Here is a 16,930-nt window from a genome sequence, read left to right as displayed (position 1 = left end):
ACAGTGGTGAATTTCTTTCACAGACCATGGACATCCCAACAGCACTCATCGCGCGTCAACCAAAAATGGCCTAAAAATGAGGTTCTTTGCTTCTTTTCTATCGCACAAAATCTATGGATCTCAATCCGTTGGATTTTTACGCCTATGTTTGGAATTTTGAAGAGTAACGTCAGCACTAAATAATATTAATGTGGCGATCGTCTCAAGACGGCGCTTTGCCGGGAATGGACCATAATACCGCAGAACCACTTTCTTGTAGCGTGTACCAACCGTTTGAAGGTCAGTTGTTGCATTACATATCAGCCACCCGTATATTCAGCCCTTGTACAAGAAGGCCCTACAAATTCTCCGACTGGCTATGATTATATATATGTTGCGTGTGTCAACCATTTAAAGGGCATTTGTTGCATTACATATCAACCACCCGTATATACAGCCCTTATACAAGAAGGCCCTACGAATTCTCCGACTGGCTATGATTATATATATGCTACTTGAAATACCCACACACACACAATTACACACATACCTATCCATATCCGTACCTCATCAAACCTATCCGTATGCAGGGCAACGTGTGAATGAACATTGAGTTTAATGAGAGCACGAGCCTCAGTACTACATATAATCGTACTGTGTACTAGAAACGACTACAATCACAAAAAAAAAAAATACTATGCAGAATACGGACGGCTCTACTGTGTTTTGTGTCATTCCTCGGAATTTTCATTCACAAGATAAGTTCGTATGATTTCGAACAAAAACAACATATACATGAGACGGAAAATCCAAAATAGTCCCACAAATATTGCACAATTTAAAACCCCCTGCACTTCAGTGAAGAGTGGAGAGGTATAGTCGATAACAAAATGGATGCGGACCACATTCCGAAATGTTACACAATTCGGAAAAAAAACCACACAGCTCCACCTTAACTTAAATGGGTTAGGTAGAGTCTATAAGGAGTCAAGAAGGTCAGAATGTCGACGACAAGCACATTATGATTTTGGAAATTTGTTTTTTTTTTTTTTCAAAATTATGTCTCCTTACACTGCCAGATTAGAGTCAATCTCAACAGGGTCTTCTTTCCCCACTAATTATTTCAAGCCCGCTCCCTTGGCTGTGGTTTCGATAGATAGTAGATAGGGACAGTAGGAATCTCGTTAAGCTATTCATGCACGTCACTAATTAGATGACGAGGCATTTGGCTATCAAAATTCATCTTTATTCACTTAAAATCCTATACAGAGTCAATTCCATTTACTTAAAGCTAAAGTATTTGAAACTAAATATTATACAAGATTAAATAAGGATGAGTCCCTAGAAACGGACTAGTTTCGATCTGTTATACGGTGATCGTGTACCGAATCAACCCTTGACTGTACCGTATCATATTTGATATTAATTAAAACTAATTAATTTATCCCTTTCCGACCGTGTACGCACAATTGTGCGGGTAAGTTTAAGGCTTTATAATTTCTTTAATATATGACGTACTGTGATAAGAGCGGCAAAACAATAATTGTATATGCTCTCTCTTTGTCTAAGAATGTGAAGAACCGTTATAAATGTTTGCTTTTCCTATTAATTTTGTAGTTTCAGCAGTGTACTTTGCGCATTTGTAAAAATGAGTGGAAGAAGTAACTTTGCAAATAAATTAAAATTATTTAAATTGTGGAATATTTCATCAAACAAGTGTTTTCAATAAAAAAACATATTAAATATTGTATGCAAACAGTAACTTCGTGATTATTTTGTGTTTTTTGATATTTTTACGTCCGGACTTTTACCGGAATTTAGCGGACTGCAACAATTGTGCGTATCCTGAAAAAAACAGGATACAGGATCAAACTGAACAAACTTAATAATTTAAAATGTTCTATGTACACATAAATAACAGAATTCAAAAATTTAGGAAAATCTATCACGTGGATCGGCTATAGGTCGGAAAGGGTTATATAAATACATACATACAGTCATTTATATATTGACACATTATAAACAGTATATAACATGAAGAGACAGCCTGACAATACAGCTCACGAGGTCGCCTCCCAGACGCACCTCATGAATTTGGCGTGTGTAATTAGCCCGCCCTTAATCGCCCCGGTCACCACCTCTCGCACCAGACCCTTATGGAGCTCCAGCGCCTCCATCAGGTCCACGTTGCCCCTGCACCAGCCACCCCTGGCACCCAACATGAACGGCAGCACATCAGCACTCGTGCCAGGAAGAATTTCACCTAGCTTCCGCAGGAACGACGATGACGAATAATGGCGCCGTTTCGCCTCGTGGTGGGTGGTCAATGGCTCCTCTCCCTATCACCCGGGAGCCTTTTACAAAAATCATATCCGGCTTTCGGAGTAAGAGAGTCATAGTTACTCCCGCCGTTTACCCGCGCTTACTTGAATTTCTTCACTTTGACATTCAGCTCGGGTCCGAGACTCAATCAAGGAATTTCTACTTCCAAATAGGGAGTACTAAACAATATAAAACCGTGCCTTTTTGAAACACCCTTCTCACCTATTAATGGACAATAAAATAGCCTTTTTTATTATCCTCATTTCTTCTCACTGTCTTTAATTTTATAGAGAAGCTATCGCCGATTCTAACCGTATGGAATATTCCACTTTATTACCATACCATGATTGCAATTCTGGATATAATATCATACAGGATCTCAATTATGACAAGATAATACTGCTGACAGTTATAGCTTTCATAACCAAGCCATTATACGAGTACTTGAAAGAAGTATCCAATAAAATTAAATCGATTGTCAGTTTTTTTTTTTGTGAAAGGGACAAATATGTATTATTTTATTTCCGGAAATAACATTAACGGGAGAAATTCCAATTATTCCTGTCCCATTAGTTTTGTTTATTGCTCTCAATATCTCATTTAAAATCTGGTCGTTATCTGAGTTATCATATCTCACAAACTTAATACAAGTTCTGCGAATCAAACCAGTTTGAATATCAATTTTGTGTTGAAGTTTTTATAATATTTTGGCTAATTATATAAAGTTTATTATAGGTCTTTGTAATAAATAATAAAAAAAAACTTTGGTTTTGAAGTTGATCCGCGAAAATAGAAATAAAGAGATTTTAGATTCTCTTAAAATAAACCAAATAAATTTTTTTTCAGTAAAATTAACACAGTTCCTATATATCGAAACGGATCCTCACGAAAAATTGCAAATTTCTCTGCATTTTGGTTATAAATTCCTCCGGATTTTGCTGTTCTTAACCCCGGAATGCACCTTTAGCGGAAATTTCGTTTGTTTGACAATAACACAGTTTTGCACTGTAGCAAAATGTAAACAATCGATAATACCGTCGAAAGGAATTTTCGTTAGCAAATGTATAGCAATGCATTTCTTATGGGTAGTCGAAATTTCGGCTGGAGGTTTATACCGGCCTTTAATAATGAATAAATTCCCACACAAAAAAAGCCAAATTTCTCTCCCAACCTAAGAAAATATCGCCGATTTGGATAGAATTACTGGCAACACTACTGTCCCAGTGGTAAAAAACGTCATTACCAAATCGATTACATCCTACCGATTTTATCGAGACAACTACTCCACATTTCCGATCAATTTTCCGTATTACTTTTACGTTGACGTGTCATAGGCAGTCAAGTACTTCCCAATCCACATGACAAAGTAAACGAAAACATAATGATATCCCATTACAACGTCATTACCGATAAATTTTTTACCACTGGGCGTACATCTTGACATTTGCTCTCTCAATAAGAGAGACGAGAGAGCAGGGTTAAGGTGAATACCAGGAATACCAGGGATGTAAAATACAATTTTTAAGAAAGTACCAAAAATGTTTTATTTTTTTTTTTTTTTTTTTGAGCGAAAAAGTACTTTCACAAAATTTCAGCAAAAATTTCCTTGGAAGATTATTGTTAAGAGCTCCTTTAGACTGAATTGTAATGAAAATAAAATTTTGTTTGTCAACTCCTAAATTTTAAATATTTTTTTTTAGTTTTTTTATCCGCTTACAAAGACTACCGTACACGCTCACAAAAAATCGCTCCTGTAACATATACTCCCAAACATATTTTGCTTCAAGCATATACATTTTTGGGTATTGCCCAAACATTTATATGTTTGATCTCTTCCAATATATAATATGTTTGAAAGCATATTGGTCTAAACAATATATGCTTGGGTAGTCTAAGTTCCAAACATTTTGTATTTTTGCATCCAAATTCAATAATGTTGTCTTCCAAAAAACAATATGTTATTATGTGAACATATAATATGTTTGGAAGCATTTTGCACCCAAAAATATTATATGCTTAAAAAAAAATTCTCCCAAACAATATTTTGCTCAAAATTTTATTTATTTATATATTTACAATCATAATGAATTATGAAAATAAACAGGTAATATAGGTGCTAACAACATAGGTTTTCGACCTGAATGCTCAAAATTTTGTTTCTGCCCAATTGTATATTCCCCCACATCTTTCTCACTTCCACGAGATTTTTTAGTTCTTAGCACCTTTTTCTGTAATACAAACATTGTGGAAGAAATTATTCAATTGTATGATTTTTTTTATTTTAATTTTACCCTTTGCCGGACGGGGATTCGAACAGCGGACCACACAGTTTGTAAGCATCAAAGAAGTAGCTGATCAATTGCCCAAGGAAAAATAAAATGTTAATTTTGTAATAACAAGCACCAACCACCAACTTAATTCAATATCGCTCCCTGTTAAATAGCGCTCCAAGCTACTAAACACATATATGCTTATAGGCTATTTCTAAATTAATATATGTTTGCATCCAAGCATATTATATTTACAAACATTTTATGTCCCAAACATAATATGTTCTAACATATTAACATATATGTCCCAAACATGTTATGCTAGTTTATGAACATTATATGCTTGCACTCAAAAATATTGTGTTTAAAAATTTGTGTTCCAAACATATAATGTTTATAGCCAAACATATGAAAAACAGTCTTTTTCATCCCTATAGGGAGGCACCATGGTGCAATGGTTAGCATGCCCGCCTTGCATATACAAGGCCGTGGGTTCGACTCCTGCTTCGACCGACCACCAAAAAGTTTGTCAGCGGTGGATTATCCACCTCAGTAATGCTGGTGACATTTCTGACGGTTTCAAAGCTTCTCTAAGTGGTTTCACTGCAATGTGGAACGCCGTTCGGACTCGGCTATAAAAAGGAGGTCCCATGTCATTGAGCTTCACATGGAATCGGGCAGCACTCAGCGATAAGAGAGAAGTTCACCAATGTGGTATCACAATGGAGCCACCGTGGTGCAATGGTTAGTATGCCCGCCTTGCATACACAAGGTCGTGGGTTCGATTCCTGCTTCGACCGAACACCAAAAAGATTTTTCAGCGTTGGATTATCCCACCTCAGTAATGCTGGTGACATTTCTGAGGGTTTCAAAGCTTCTCTAAGTGGTTTTACTGCAATTCGGACTCGGCTATAAAAAGGAGGTCCCTTGTCATTAAGCTTAACATTGAATCGGGCAGCACTCAGTGATAAGAGAGAAGTTCACCAATGTGGTATCACAATGGACTGAATAGTCTAAGTGAGCCTGATACATCGGGCTGCCACCTAACCTAACCTATCACTATGGACTGAATAGTCTAAGTGAGCCTGATACATCGGGCTGCCACCTAACCTAACCTAAGACTACCGTAGTATTGTAATAACGGTTGCAACAGTTGCACTTCATGTTACTCTCAGTAGATAAATAAAAATAAATTTTTGACAAAATTTTCTAAAGAAATAAAATTTTGACAAAATTTTCTATAGAAATAAAATTTTCACAAAAATTGCTATAAAAATAAAATTCTATAGAAATAAAATTTTGAAAAAATTTCTATAGAAATAAAATTTTGACAAAATTTTCTATAGAAATAAAATTTTGACCAAATTTCTATAGAAATAATATGTTGACAAAACTTTCTTAAGAAATAAATTTTTGCAAAATAATATTCATTTTGGTAGTTTTTAGAAAGATTTTCCCCAATTTTTTTTTCTATTTATTTTATTTTTATCTCAAGGTTCGACCGTGACTGTAATGGTTCGCGTTATTTTAGTACGCGATCGATAACTTCTTATCTAGAAAGTGTTCGTGTGGAATTCAATAAAATCGTGTTTTTGACTATAGCTTTTACAAAATCGAGATTTTCTTCCCGCATGAACTTGTCTGTTTTGCCAAATTTGTTTGCTAAAGACTTTCTCAAAAAATTAAAATATTTTGTCAAAACTATTGTACCGTAAATCTGATATCGACTCAAAAATGTCTACACAAAAGGTACTAAATCATTCGCGGGGGTACTACGGTACTTACCAGGGTAAAAAAGTACTATAGTACTGTATCCTTGGTGAGTACTATATTCGGTTGTTCCACCAAAACACTAAATTAAACGTACAAAAATATATATGAAGACGATTCCATTTTTATCAAGTCTTTTCAAATTATTGATGGAAAAGATCCAAGGCATTGAATGCAAAACACTTTATTTTTCTAAATTAATCAATTCAAAAAGTAACCGCGAAAACATGCTGGTTTTCAGCTTGAAACTGGACATATATACGAAATGCTGCATAGTCATTTACTAGAGAAATTTTCGTTGAAATTATATTGTCGTTTATTTACAATTTCCCCCTTGAGCAATGCATGTCAAAACTGTCTTACCGACAGGCAAAAGGAATTTTCACAAGAGCAGCATGTCGATATTTGTTTATATATCACTCACTCCATTAAGGCAACCAAATATAATTTTGTTATCGATATGAATGGAAATTTTAATAAGAGCTGAATACTTGATTTTAACGTGAACTACATAAATAAACCACTATAAAAAATATGCCTTCCCTTCTTATCGCTCGTTAGATTTACAACTCTTCAAATCTACAAGATCATCAAACAAGTGACAATCACAAGGCACACATACACACATACACAGAGAATCACAAACAGGTCTAAATAATAACAACAACAACAAAAATTCCAACATCGATTAAGCAAAGAATTTCAAAAATTTTATAATGATCAAACACGCAAGGCACACAAACAAGTCTTTTAAACTAACCAGTATGAAGTATGCGGAGAAGTCATCAAATTCCATGAGTATAAAAAACAAAAGAGAAGCAATACCACATAGTACAAAGACGTCATCTAATTCTGCTACGATTCCACTTTTGTGAAATCCCCCCCCCCCCCCCTCACCCTCTTCATCTGATTTGTAATAACTGTTAACAATTCCATGTCTGTATTTGTGGCTCTTTCTGATCGCAGTAAACAACTCATAATGGTGGTAGAATATGAATGAATGTAGAATGACAGCAAGATATCGTGCCGTTATACATCATAAACATGCTACATTCCATTCGGGATGATCGACAGACGGCACTCGATAAATGCGATTACAATTCAAAGGTTTTTGATAATCTTATTAGTTACTATTTTTATTTGACCTATACAATATCAATTTTATATCAAAAACTATGTCTGGTAATTGTCAACGAGTTTGGCAACGCAAACCCTTAAGGAGTATATTATTAGCTGTGTTCCTATTACTAAGCGGAATCGTTCCATAACCTCCAAAACTAGTAAAAGTAGTAGAATTTTTTTTTCTACCGTTTTTCCGTTCCCGAACTTTTAATCAAATTTTGTAATTTGAGAGAATTTTTGGCATTCTCTTATTTTATTATCTTATACTACGAGTAAAGGAATACAATTATGGTTGATTTCGTGTTAAAGGTGAGTATTAAGTTCGAGTTTAGCCGCTAATTTTCACTAAAGTGAAAACTAAATCAGTAAAAAAAGTTATAAAATTATACATATTTGTTGCAGATTTCATTATAACTTGATGGGGAATATCCCAAAGCAAATTTTCACAAAGTTTGTATTCCTTAAAATGGATTATTAAAGAAAAGTAATCGTGAACAACTGACGATTTTAGCGGCTAAACTCGAACTTAATACCCACCTTAACCCTGAACCTGTAACTGAGTTGCTGGTTTTTGTAAATTATACTTTGTAATAATTTACTCCACAGTTATAAAAAGTGTGTTATAAATAAATTAAAATTTGGATATACATATACAACAAGTGACTAAAGTAGAAAGTCGGGCAGGGCCGACTTAATCATACCCTAAACCACCTCTACTGAATTAGTGAACATTGTTTGTGGGGTATCAATGGTATAGGTTTGGGGAAAACCGCATTTCCATATTTAAGAACATTAAGAGGTACATGGGAGTTTTATCACAATCTGAACAGAAATGTCTGATATAATGAGCTACAATTGATTCTGAACCTACAGAGTTAGTATGTTACTAATATTGAGTCCATTATTAAAAAAGAGGAAATCGCTCAAGTAGTGTGTTTAATAAATCCAAATTTCTGAAAATAGGGCAATAGATCTATGTAATAGCTACATCCCAGCAAAAAAAGCGTCGCCAAAAAAGTATTGAAAATGCTCCTTTTGAATCCGGAAGTTGTGCAAAATTAGCGCAGAAGCGATGAATTTAACATGAGCTTGTCATAGGACGAATCTCCACCATTTCAGCAGCCATTAAACTGAATATGCAACACTTCGTAAGGTATAATCCGAATTCAGTGTTTTGGATGTGAATTAAAAAATTCTGTGATATATTGACAAATAAATATATTTTTTTAATCTTTAATGATTATTAATGCATTCTGAAGCTTGTCTGAAACGATTGACCTCAAATATTTTCGAAAATTCACAATTTCTCTAGAATGGATTTGGCATTTTTTTTTTGTCGACACAATTTAAATAATTTGTACCATTTTATTATTTCTTACTATGTATTTAAACTAAAGGGTGATTTGTTAAGAGCTTGATAACTTTTTTAAAAAAAAAAACGCATAAAATTTGCAAAATCTCATCGGTTCTTTATTTGAAACGTTAGATTGGTCCATGACATTTACTTTTTGAAGATAATTTCATTTAAATGTTGACCGCGGCTGCGTCTTAGGTGGTCCATTCGGAAAGTCCAATTTTGGGCAACTTTTTCGAGCATTTCGGCCGGAATAGCCCGAATTTCTTCGGAAATGTTGTCTTCCAAAGCTGGAATAGTTGCTGGCTTATTTCTGTAGACTTTAGACTTGACGTAGCCCCACAAAAAATAGTCTAAAGGCGTCAAATCGCATGATCTTGGTGGCCAACTTACCGGTCCATTTCTTGAGATGAATTGTTCTCCGAAGTTTTCCCTCAAAATGGCCATAGAATCGCGAGCTGTGTGGCATGTAGCGCCATCTTGTTGAAACCACATGTCAACCAAGTTCAGTTCTTCCATTTTTGGCAACAAAAAGTTTGTTAGCATCGAACGATAGCGATCGCCATTCACCGTAACGTTGCGTCCAACAGCATCTTTGAAAAAATACGGTCCAATGATTCCACCAGCGTACAAACCACACCAAACAGTGCATTTTTCGGGATGCATGGGCAGTTCTTGAACGGCTTCTGGTTGCTCTTCACTCCAAATGCGGCAATTTTGCTTATTTACGTAGCCATTCAACCAGAAATGAGCCTCATCGCTGAACAAAATTTGTCGATAAAAAAGCGGATTTTCTGCCACTGATTTTGGTAATAAAATTCAATGATTTGCAAGCGTTGCTCGTTAGTAAGTCTATTCATGATGAAATGTCAAAGCATACTGAGCATCTTTCTCTTTGACACCATGTCTGAAATCCCACGTGATCTGTCAAATACTAATGCATGAAAATCCTAACCTCAAAAGAATCACCCTTTATTTAAAACAAAAAAAGTTAAAATTACCCTTTAAAAATATGAAAAAAGCGAGTTATAAAAAGTTGAAATAAAAAGTTGAATTAATTATATTTTACAGGTTTTGTTGATATTACAGAAGATTGCCTTGTGCTAAGTTTGAGTAAGATCGGTTAATAAATGAGGCCATTATGGTCACAAATAAGGTTATAAAGGGGACATTTTTGAAAATAGGGCGCTACATATATATGGGAGCTATATCTAAATCTGAACAAATTTGAATGATATTTTGCGCATAGAGTTAGTGCTATAGTATAGATTTGAGTATGAGCCAAATTTGAATATGATCGGTTGATAAGTAAGGGTTTTATGGCCAAATTTGTGAAAATCGGGCGATACATATATATGGGAGATATTGCTAAATCTGAACCGATTTCGATGATTTTTTGCACATACAGTAAGTGTTATAGAAAATTAGATTTGGACTTATGGCCAAATTTGGAAAAATCGGGCGATACATATATACGGGAGCTATAACTAAATCTGAACCGATTTCGATGAAATTTGGCACACTTAAAGGGTGGATTACTTTGTGACAAATTTGACGCCGATCGGTTAGTAAATGAGTGCAATCTGACACCATTTATAGAAATCGGGCGATACATATATGTATATGGAAGCTATATTTAAATTTGATCCGATTTTTTCAATAGCGTCCGTTCTTGTGCCAATAAAATGCTACATACCAAATTTCATCAAAATCGGTTAATAAATGCGACCGGAATCCTGCGAACAACAAATACATGGACGGACGGACGGACACCAAGGACTAGATCGACCCAGAAGGTGATTCTGAGTCGATCGCTATATATTTTATGTGGGTCTAAAATCAATATTTCTGGTAGTCACATTTTTTGGCAGATCAAAGTTATTATACCCTGACCACTATGTAGTTTATGGTATACAGATAATACTTAACTAAATTGAGTTTTAAATAATACATTTTAGCCAAGATTTGTATTTGCAATGTTAAGTACGTTTGTGCTATATTGTACTTTAATCAAGATGAAAACAGATCATCTAATGGAATCAAGATACACAGAAAAAAATTTCACGAAAAATTTTCCAATTAAAGTCTTAATTGAGTTTTAAAACATAGTCAATTAAATAATTTAATTGATTCAACAATATTTTTAATTGAAACAAAAATCAATCACAAAAAATAATAGTATAAATTAAATGTTTAATTGGATCAATTAATTTTTTAATAGGCATTCAATTAATTTTTTAATTGACACTATCATTTCTGTGATTGAAGACATTTCAATTAAAAAATCAATTAATTTCGTGATTGAATCAGATTTTTTTTTGTGTGTGTATATAAGAAATTGGATGTAAGAAAGGAAGACAACTATTGTTAATTTCGCGTTAATAATCAATTGCCAGCGTAATTGACGAATACTGATTTACTGGTTATTATAAATTATCCTTTCTAAATTTGCTCCACAGCTATACACAGTGTGTTCTAAATAAATTACAAATTAGACATACATAGTGATGGTTACATCCATGAACATGGATTTGGTCTGTTACTCTAGCAAATATTGTACATGGCTGTAGATCTTCGAAGATAGTTTTTCCACTCTCTCTCTCTCTCTGCCTATTTTAGTTTCGAAAATTATCAATGCCGTTTGGCAGCAAATGATGTTAGCGTCCACCGACTTTACTTAGCATGCCGGTCTTACTGTTGTCCAAGATGAATGGAATGTGAAAAATGTGTGATCATGGATTTGTTTTTTTTTTTCATTGGTTTTGTTTTCAGTTTGTTTTTAATGTAATGTTTACTTCTTACTATATCGCTCTACATATCATAGCAGACTCCAGGTATAACACAAAAGCCAATGCTTACTTTGCTTTGATAGTTCGCCATTGACAACTTCGATGTGACTTTTAGTGTTTTTGCTCTCCGAAAATTGGAGTAAGGTCACTCCATTTCGACGTTTTCTGAGAAACCTAAAAGTATTTACGCAAGCTCAATATGTGGAGAATAAATTACACTAAGCTACACATGAAATTACTTTTAAACATAGACATCTGGTTATTAGGATATCAATCTTTATCTTAGACTACATGAGAAGGCAAATTTTTGGATATACAAAAAATAGCAGACGTCAGGCGACGCCATCCAGAAAAAATTTGCAAGATTTTAAACCAATTAAAAAATAATATAATATTTTTTAATACACTTGTAATAGAGATGACTAAACATTTGGTAATTATATGCTAGGTTAAGGTGGGTACTAAGTTCGAGTTTAGCCGCATTTTTTCACTAAAGTGAAAACTAAATCAGTAAAAAATGGCATAAAATTATGCATATTTGTTGCAGATTTTATTATAACTTGATGGGGAATAGCCCAAAGCAAGTTTTCACAAAGTTTGTATTCCTTAAAAAGTATTATTAATGAAAAGTAATCGTGAAAATGACGATTTTAGCGGCTAAACTCGAACTTAATACTCACCTTTAGGTTAGGTTAAGTTCATTGTGAAACCACAGTGGTGAACTTATCTCTTATGACTGAGTGCTGCCCGATTCTATGTTTAGTTCAATGATAAAGGACCTCCTTTTTATAGCAGAGTCCGAACGGCATTCCACATTGCGGTGAAATCACTTAGAGAAACTTTATAACACTCAGAAATGTCACCTGTATTACTGAGAGGGGATAATCCACCGCTGAAAAACCTTTTCGAAACTGGGGTTGAACCCACGAACCTAATGTATGAAAGGTATGCTAACCAATGGTGTTGTAAGTGTTTGCTGAAGATTTTTTCCCAGAAAGAACTAACTTTTTTTCATATACGAAATTTGATCCCTCTTTTGTTGGCTTTTTGCAGTAAACTTCTACTAAACATTCGCTATAGCATAAAACATCATTGGGTGCATTACATACCATGTATTAATGCGTCCGTTGATTGAAGAGTTAACATTTTTCTTTTAAAGCAACAGCTCGGTTCGAGTGCTTCAACCCTTTCAAACCTTCCATTAACTCACGGATTAATGCATGGTATGTAATTCATCCTTTAATTATCACTTTCCCCTCAAAATTAGTCAGTAGTACTAAGAATAATTTGATTGGAAATCGGAATTAATTGGAAAAACTTGAAAGTCAACTTACTCAACCTATTTGTATCGCTATTTATAAAAGTAGATTTTTCATAAACTGTAATTTCGGAATGTCGACGTTTTATAACAACTTCAGTTTCCAGTCGATTTTTTATTCTGCTTGCGATTTCCCAATACCTCTTGAATTTTATAACTTTTAACATTTTTCACGTTTTTAGAACTGGGTTTTTGGCAACACTGGCATTTCATACATCAACAGGGGTATTGCCAACTGTTTGTTTTTGCCAATTCTAATATGAGCTGGCAACACACTTTCGCTCTCACTATTACTCTTCTCTCTATTTTATGCTCTTAATATCACAATTTGTTTGTTTTAATACTTCTTGTTTTAAATTTGATCAATATGGCTATTTTGCTATTAATTAGTACAAATTGTATATAAATTCTTATTTATTTAAAATCATCCTTCCAATTTATATTATTTTTGTTTTAAAATTTTGAATGACATCAATACCAATAGAAGTTTGATATATGATGACTATTTTAATAGTTCTCTTTAATAATTTTCTTTTCTTTTCTTGTGTTCTTTTAGATATTGTGCAAAATAACACTGGCCTTATAAAGTGGATACAATGACCATTATCACAGATCAGTACAATGAAAGAGATGCTAATTTTTTTACAACAAACCACAACTTAATGGCCAAAAAACGGAAAATGTATTTATACAAGCGAAATGCATTGCATGAAGCAAGAGCAGAAGTTAGACCAGACTTTGGGGATTGTGTGAGTCCGTCATTTGGACAAGCAACAACATCACAACTGCACACATCAGTACCATCATCATTATCAACAACAACAAGGAGAGCAGCTTTAACAACATTTCCCCTCTCTCCACTTCCCAATAACAGTGACAACAAAAACAACAGCAACACCACCACCACCACCACCAGCAGAAGTTTTCGTCTCTCGTTTGATAACGAAAATAGCAAAACATTGCAAAATTTGCAACAACAACAACAAAAACTACATTCTCATCATTACTGCCATCATTGTCGAATTGGCGAAGATGAGGATGAGACACATCATCATCCCAAAGCATTACGCATCATCAGTGTTAAAAATTCCTTTCCTTCTAGTACTCATCCGTCTCCTACACTCAATTGTAACACATCGAATCATCGACAACAAGTAACGAGAACAACAACTGAAAGTCACCACCACTACCATCCAAGTTGCTCATGCATTATTTCAGCTAGATTAGCTGGAATAGAAAACAAAACACCGGAAACTTTTGGAAAACAAGAACCATGGTCTCCGTCCAGTAATTCCTATTATATATTAAGTGATGAGATAACTAATAACACAGGCATTTCCAGTAACAAAGGATCAAATGAAGCTCAAAGTGAACACCCCAAACAACCCCACTATCAAAACTCAATAAAGTTTATAGAAGCCGCAGACACATTAACCAATTGTCAAAATAACTCAACTTCCAGAAATTGGTGCCGCTTCCATAATTTAATAACTGCTTCCACAGATCGAACGCGAAGTACGGTGGCAAAAACACTAAGCACCGAGGTATCATGCTCCTCCTCCAAGTCGTACGAAACGAACCAAGAGACAATATCACAGTCAGTTAATGCTGTATCATCAATATGCTCATTGTCATCGAAAATGGACCTTTACGTTGAAAATTCTAATGACTCTTCTACAAGGTCTTTAAGGGAAAAACGTCGTAGAGGGCGATTTCGATATTTTACACAAACATTACATATGTGCTTTACATTGTATAAACTAGTTTTTATCCTATTTTCAACAATGTTCAAAGGTCAACAATGTAGTCAAAGGTCCAGACTATTTCAAAACCACCAACAAAGTCCTCGAATTGAAAAAAGCATTAGACAAAAATGCAAGCCATTATTTTCTTACCAACGACACCAGCGACGACGTGTTCATGTCTTAGGGAATGTCTCCAATTTGAATACATTTTTTATGAGCTTATCATTGTTATGCATGTTTTTTCTTTCATCGACGGAAGCAACGACAATGACATCAATGGATAGATCATTAATGGAAAATTCAATTAAATCCACTGAAACATCTCTATCGATGGCGCAATCACCTCGAACCGAAGTACGATTGGGTCGAAAAGAAACTGGTAAGAGTTACATATCATATAAACCAATAATTCATTATTTGTCGTAATTATTTAGCCAAAATATACGAAGAATTGTAATTGAAATAATAGGTATGTTTGCGAATAAGAATGGATTTTACTCCTTTTAGGCCGATAAATAGATGTATTTATGATCATAAAACAGATGGTAATTATGAGCTGCCTCATAAGTTTGAGAAAAAATTTTCAGAAAAAAACTTACAACTTTGGTATTGTCAAATTTCATATCTCTATGGCTCTCTTTTGCTGGCCATTTTGAATAAATGAACGAATTCTATTAACTGGCCACAATACAGCAAATGCATCCAAAGGTCATGTATATACTTATAACAAGAAATAGGTTACAGGTACTGAATAATCAAGCTTTTAGTTGACACTGAATATTCTTATTACACAAACAACTACAATAGAAAATGCAAAATCAATTATTGAATTGTTGGATCCCGGGATTTTTTTATTTGGAATCCCGGGATTTTTCGGGATAAATTACCTGCTTTTTAGAATTTTTTATACCCTCCACCATAGGATGGGGGGTATATTAACTTTGTCATTCCGTTTGTAGCACACCGAAATATTGCCCTAAGACCCCATAAAGTATATATATTCAAGGTCGTGGTGAAATTCTGAGTCGATCTAAGCATGTCCGTCCATTCGTCCGTCTGTTGAAATCACGCTAACTTCCGAAGGAAACAAACTTGAAACTTGGCACAAGTAGTTGTTATTGATGCAGGTCGGATGGTATTGCAATTGGGCCATATCGGACCACTTTTACGTATAGCCCCCATATAAACCGACGCTCAGATTTGGATTGCGGAGCCTCTTGGAGGAGCAAAATTCATTCGATCCGGTTGAAATTTGGTACATGGTGTTAGTATATGGTCTCTCACAACCATGCAAAAATTGGTCCACATCGGCCCATAATTATATATAGTCCCCATATAAACCGATCCCCCTATTTGGTTTGCAGAGCCTCTAAGAGAAGCAAATTTCATCCGATCCAGCTGAAATTTGGTACATGGTGTTAGCATATGGTCTTTAACAAACATGCAAAAATTGGTCTTAATTATATATAACCCCCATTTAAACCGATCCCCAGATTTGACCTCCGGAGCTATTGGAGGAGCAAAATTCATCCGATCCGGTTGAAATTTGGTACGTGGTGAAATTTGGTACATTGCGCTTGTATATGGCCGCTAACAACCATGCCAAAATTGGTCCATATCTGTCTATAGTTATATGTAGCCGATCCCCAAAAATAATCTAGCAAAATTTTATTACTATAGAAAATTTTGTCAAAATTTTACTACTATACAACATTTTGTCAAGATTTTATTTATATAGAAAATTTTGTCAACATTTTTGTTGCTATAGAAAATTTTGTCAAAATTTTATTTCTATAGAAAATTTTGTCAAAATTTTATTTCTAGAGAAAATTTTGTCAAAATTATATTGCTATAGAAAATTTTGTCAAAATTTTATTTCTATAGAAATTTTGTCAAAATTTTTTTTCTATAGAAAATTTTGTCAAACTGAATTATTTACGTATTTAATCGGCCTTTTTTTTTTTGTTTAATATATAACCCGTATGGACTAACTTACAATTGAGGAGACGGTGTTAAGACGTGTTAAGATACCTTGCCATCGGCAAGTGTTACGCAACCCAAGTAATTCGATTGTGGATGACAGTCTTTAGTACATGTTTCTATGCAAACCATGGTGGAGGGTACTTTTTATTAATAATTTGGTGTCTTCATTCAGTATAAACGACCCTTAGACCAGTATCGACTGTGAGAGATGTTTTTCATCGGCGATAGGATCGCGTATATCTGATGAAACTTTGTATGCCTTGATATCTTTAAGAAGT

At 34.4% G+C, this 16,930-nt stretch overlaps 1 protein-coding gene across 6 annotated transcripts in view; it reads left to right on the top strand.

The window, feature by feature from the left end:
- The window catches only part of InR (Insulin-like receptor), a 154,362-nt gene that overhangs the window by 95,201 nt on the left and 42,231 nt on the right, over positions 1–16,930 (top strand). For 5 of the 6 annotated variants that reach the window (XM_075290314.1, XM_075290312.1, XM_075290316.1 and 2 more), the window contains one exon: positions 13,481–15,048. In XM_075290314.1, coding sequence (XP_075146429.1) covers positions 13,521–15,048 — 1,528 coding nt within the window. In that variant the 5' untranslated portion in view covers positions 13,481–13,520. Of the gene's footprint in view, positions 1–13,238; positions 13,323–13,480; positions 15,049–16,930 lie in introns of those variants that run through there. The other variant, XM_075290313.1, reaches the window with a different exon arrangement.

Source organism: Haematobia irritans, chromosome 1 (assembly GCF_050003625.1).
Source record: "Haematobia irritans isolate KBUSLIRL chromosome 1, ASM5000362v1, whole genome shotgun sequence".
Classification (NCBI taxonomy): domain Eukaryota; kingdom Metazoa; phylum Arthropoda; class Insecta; order Diptera; family Muscidae; genus Haematobia; species Haematobia irritans.
The sequence above is the reverse complement of the archived record's forward strand: the minus strand, read 5'-3'. Positions and strand labels throughout refer to the sequence as shown.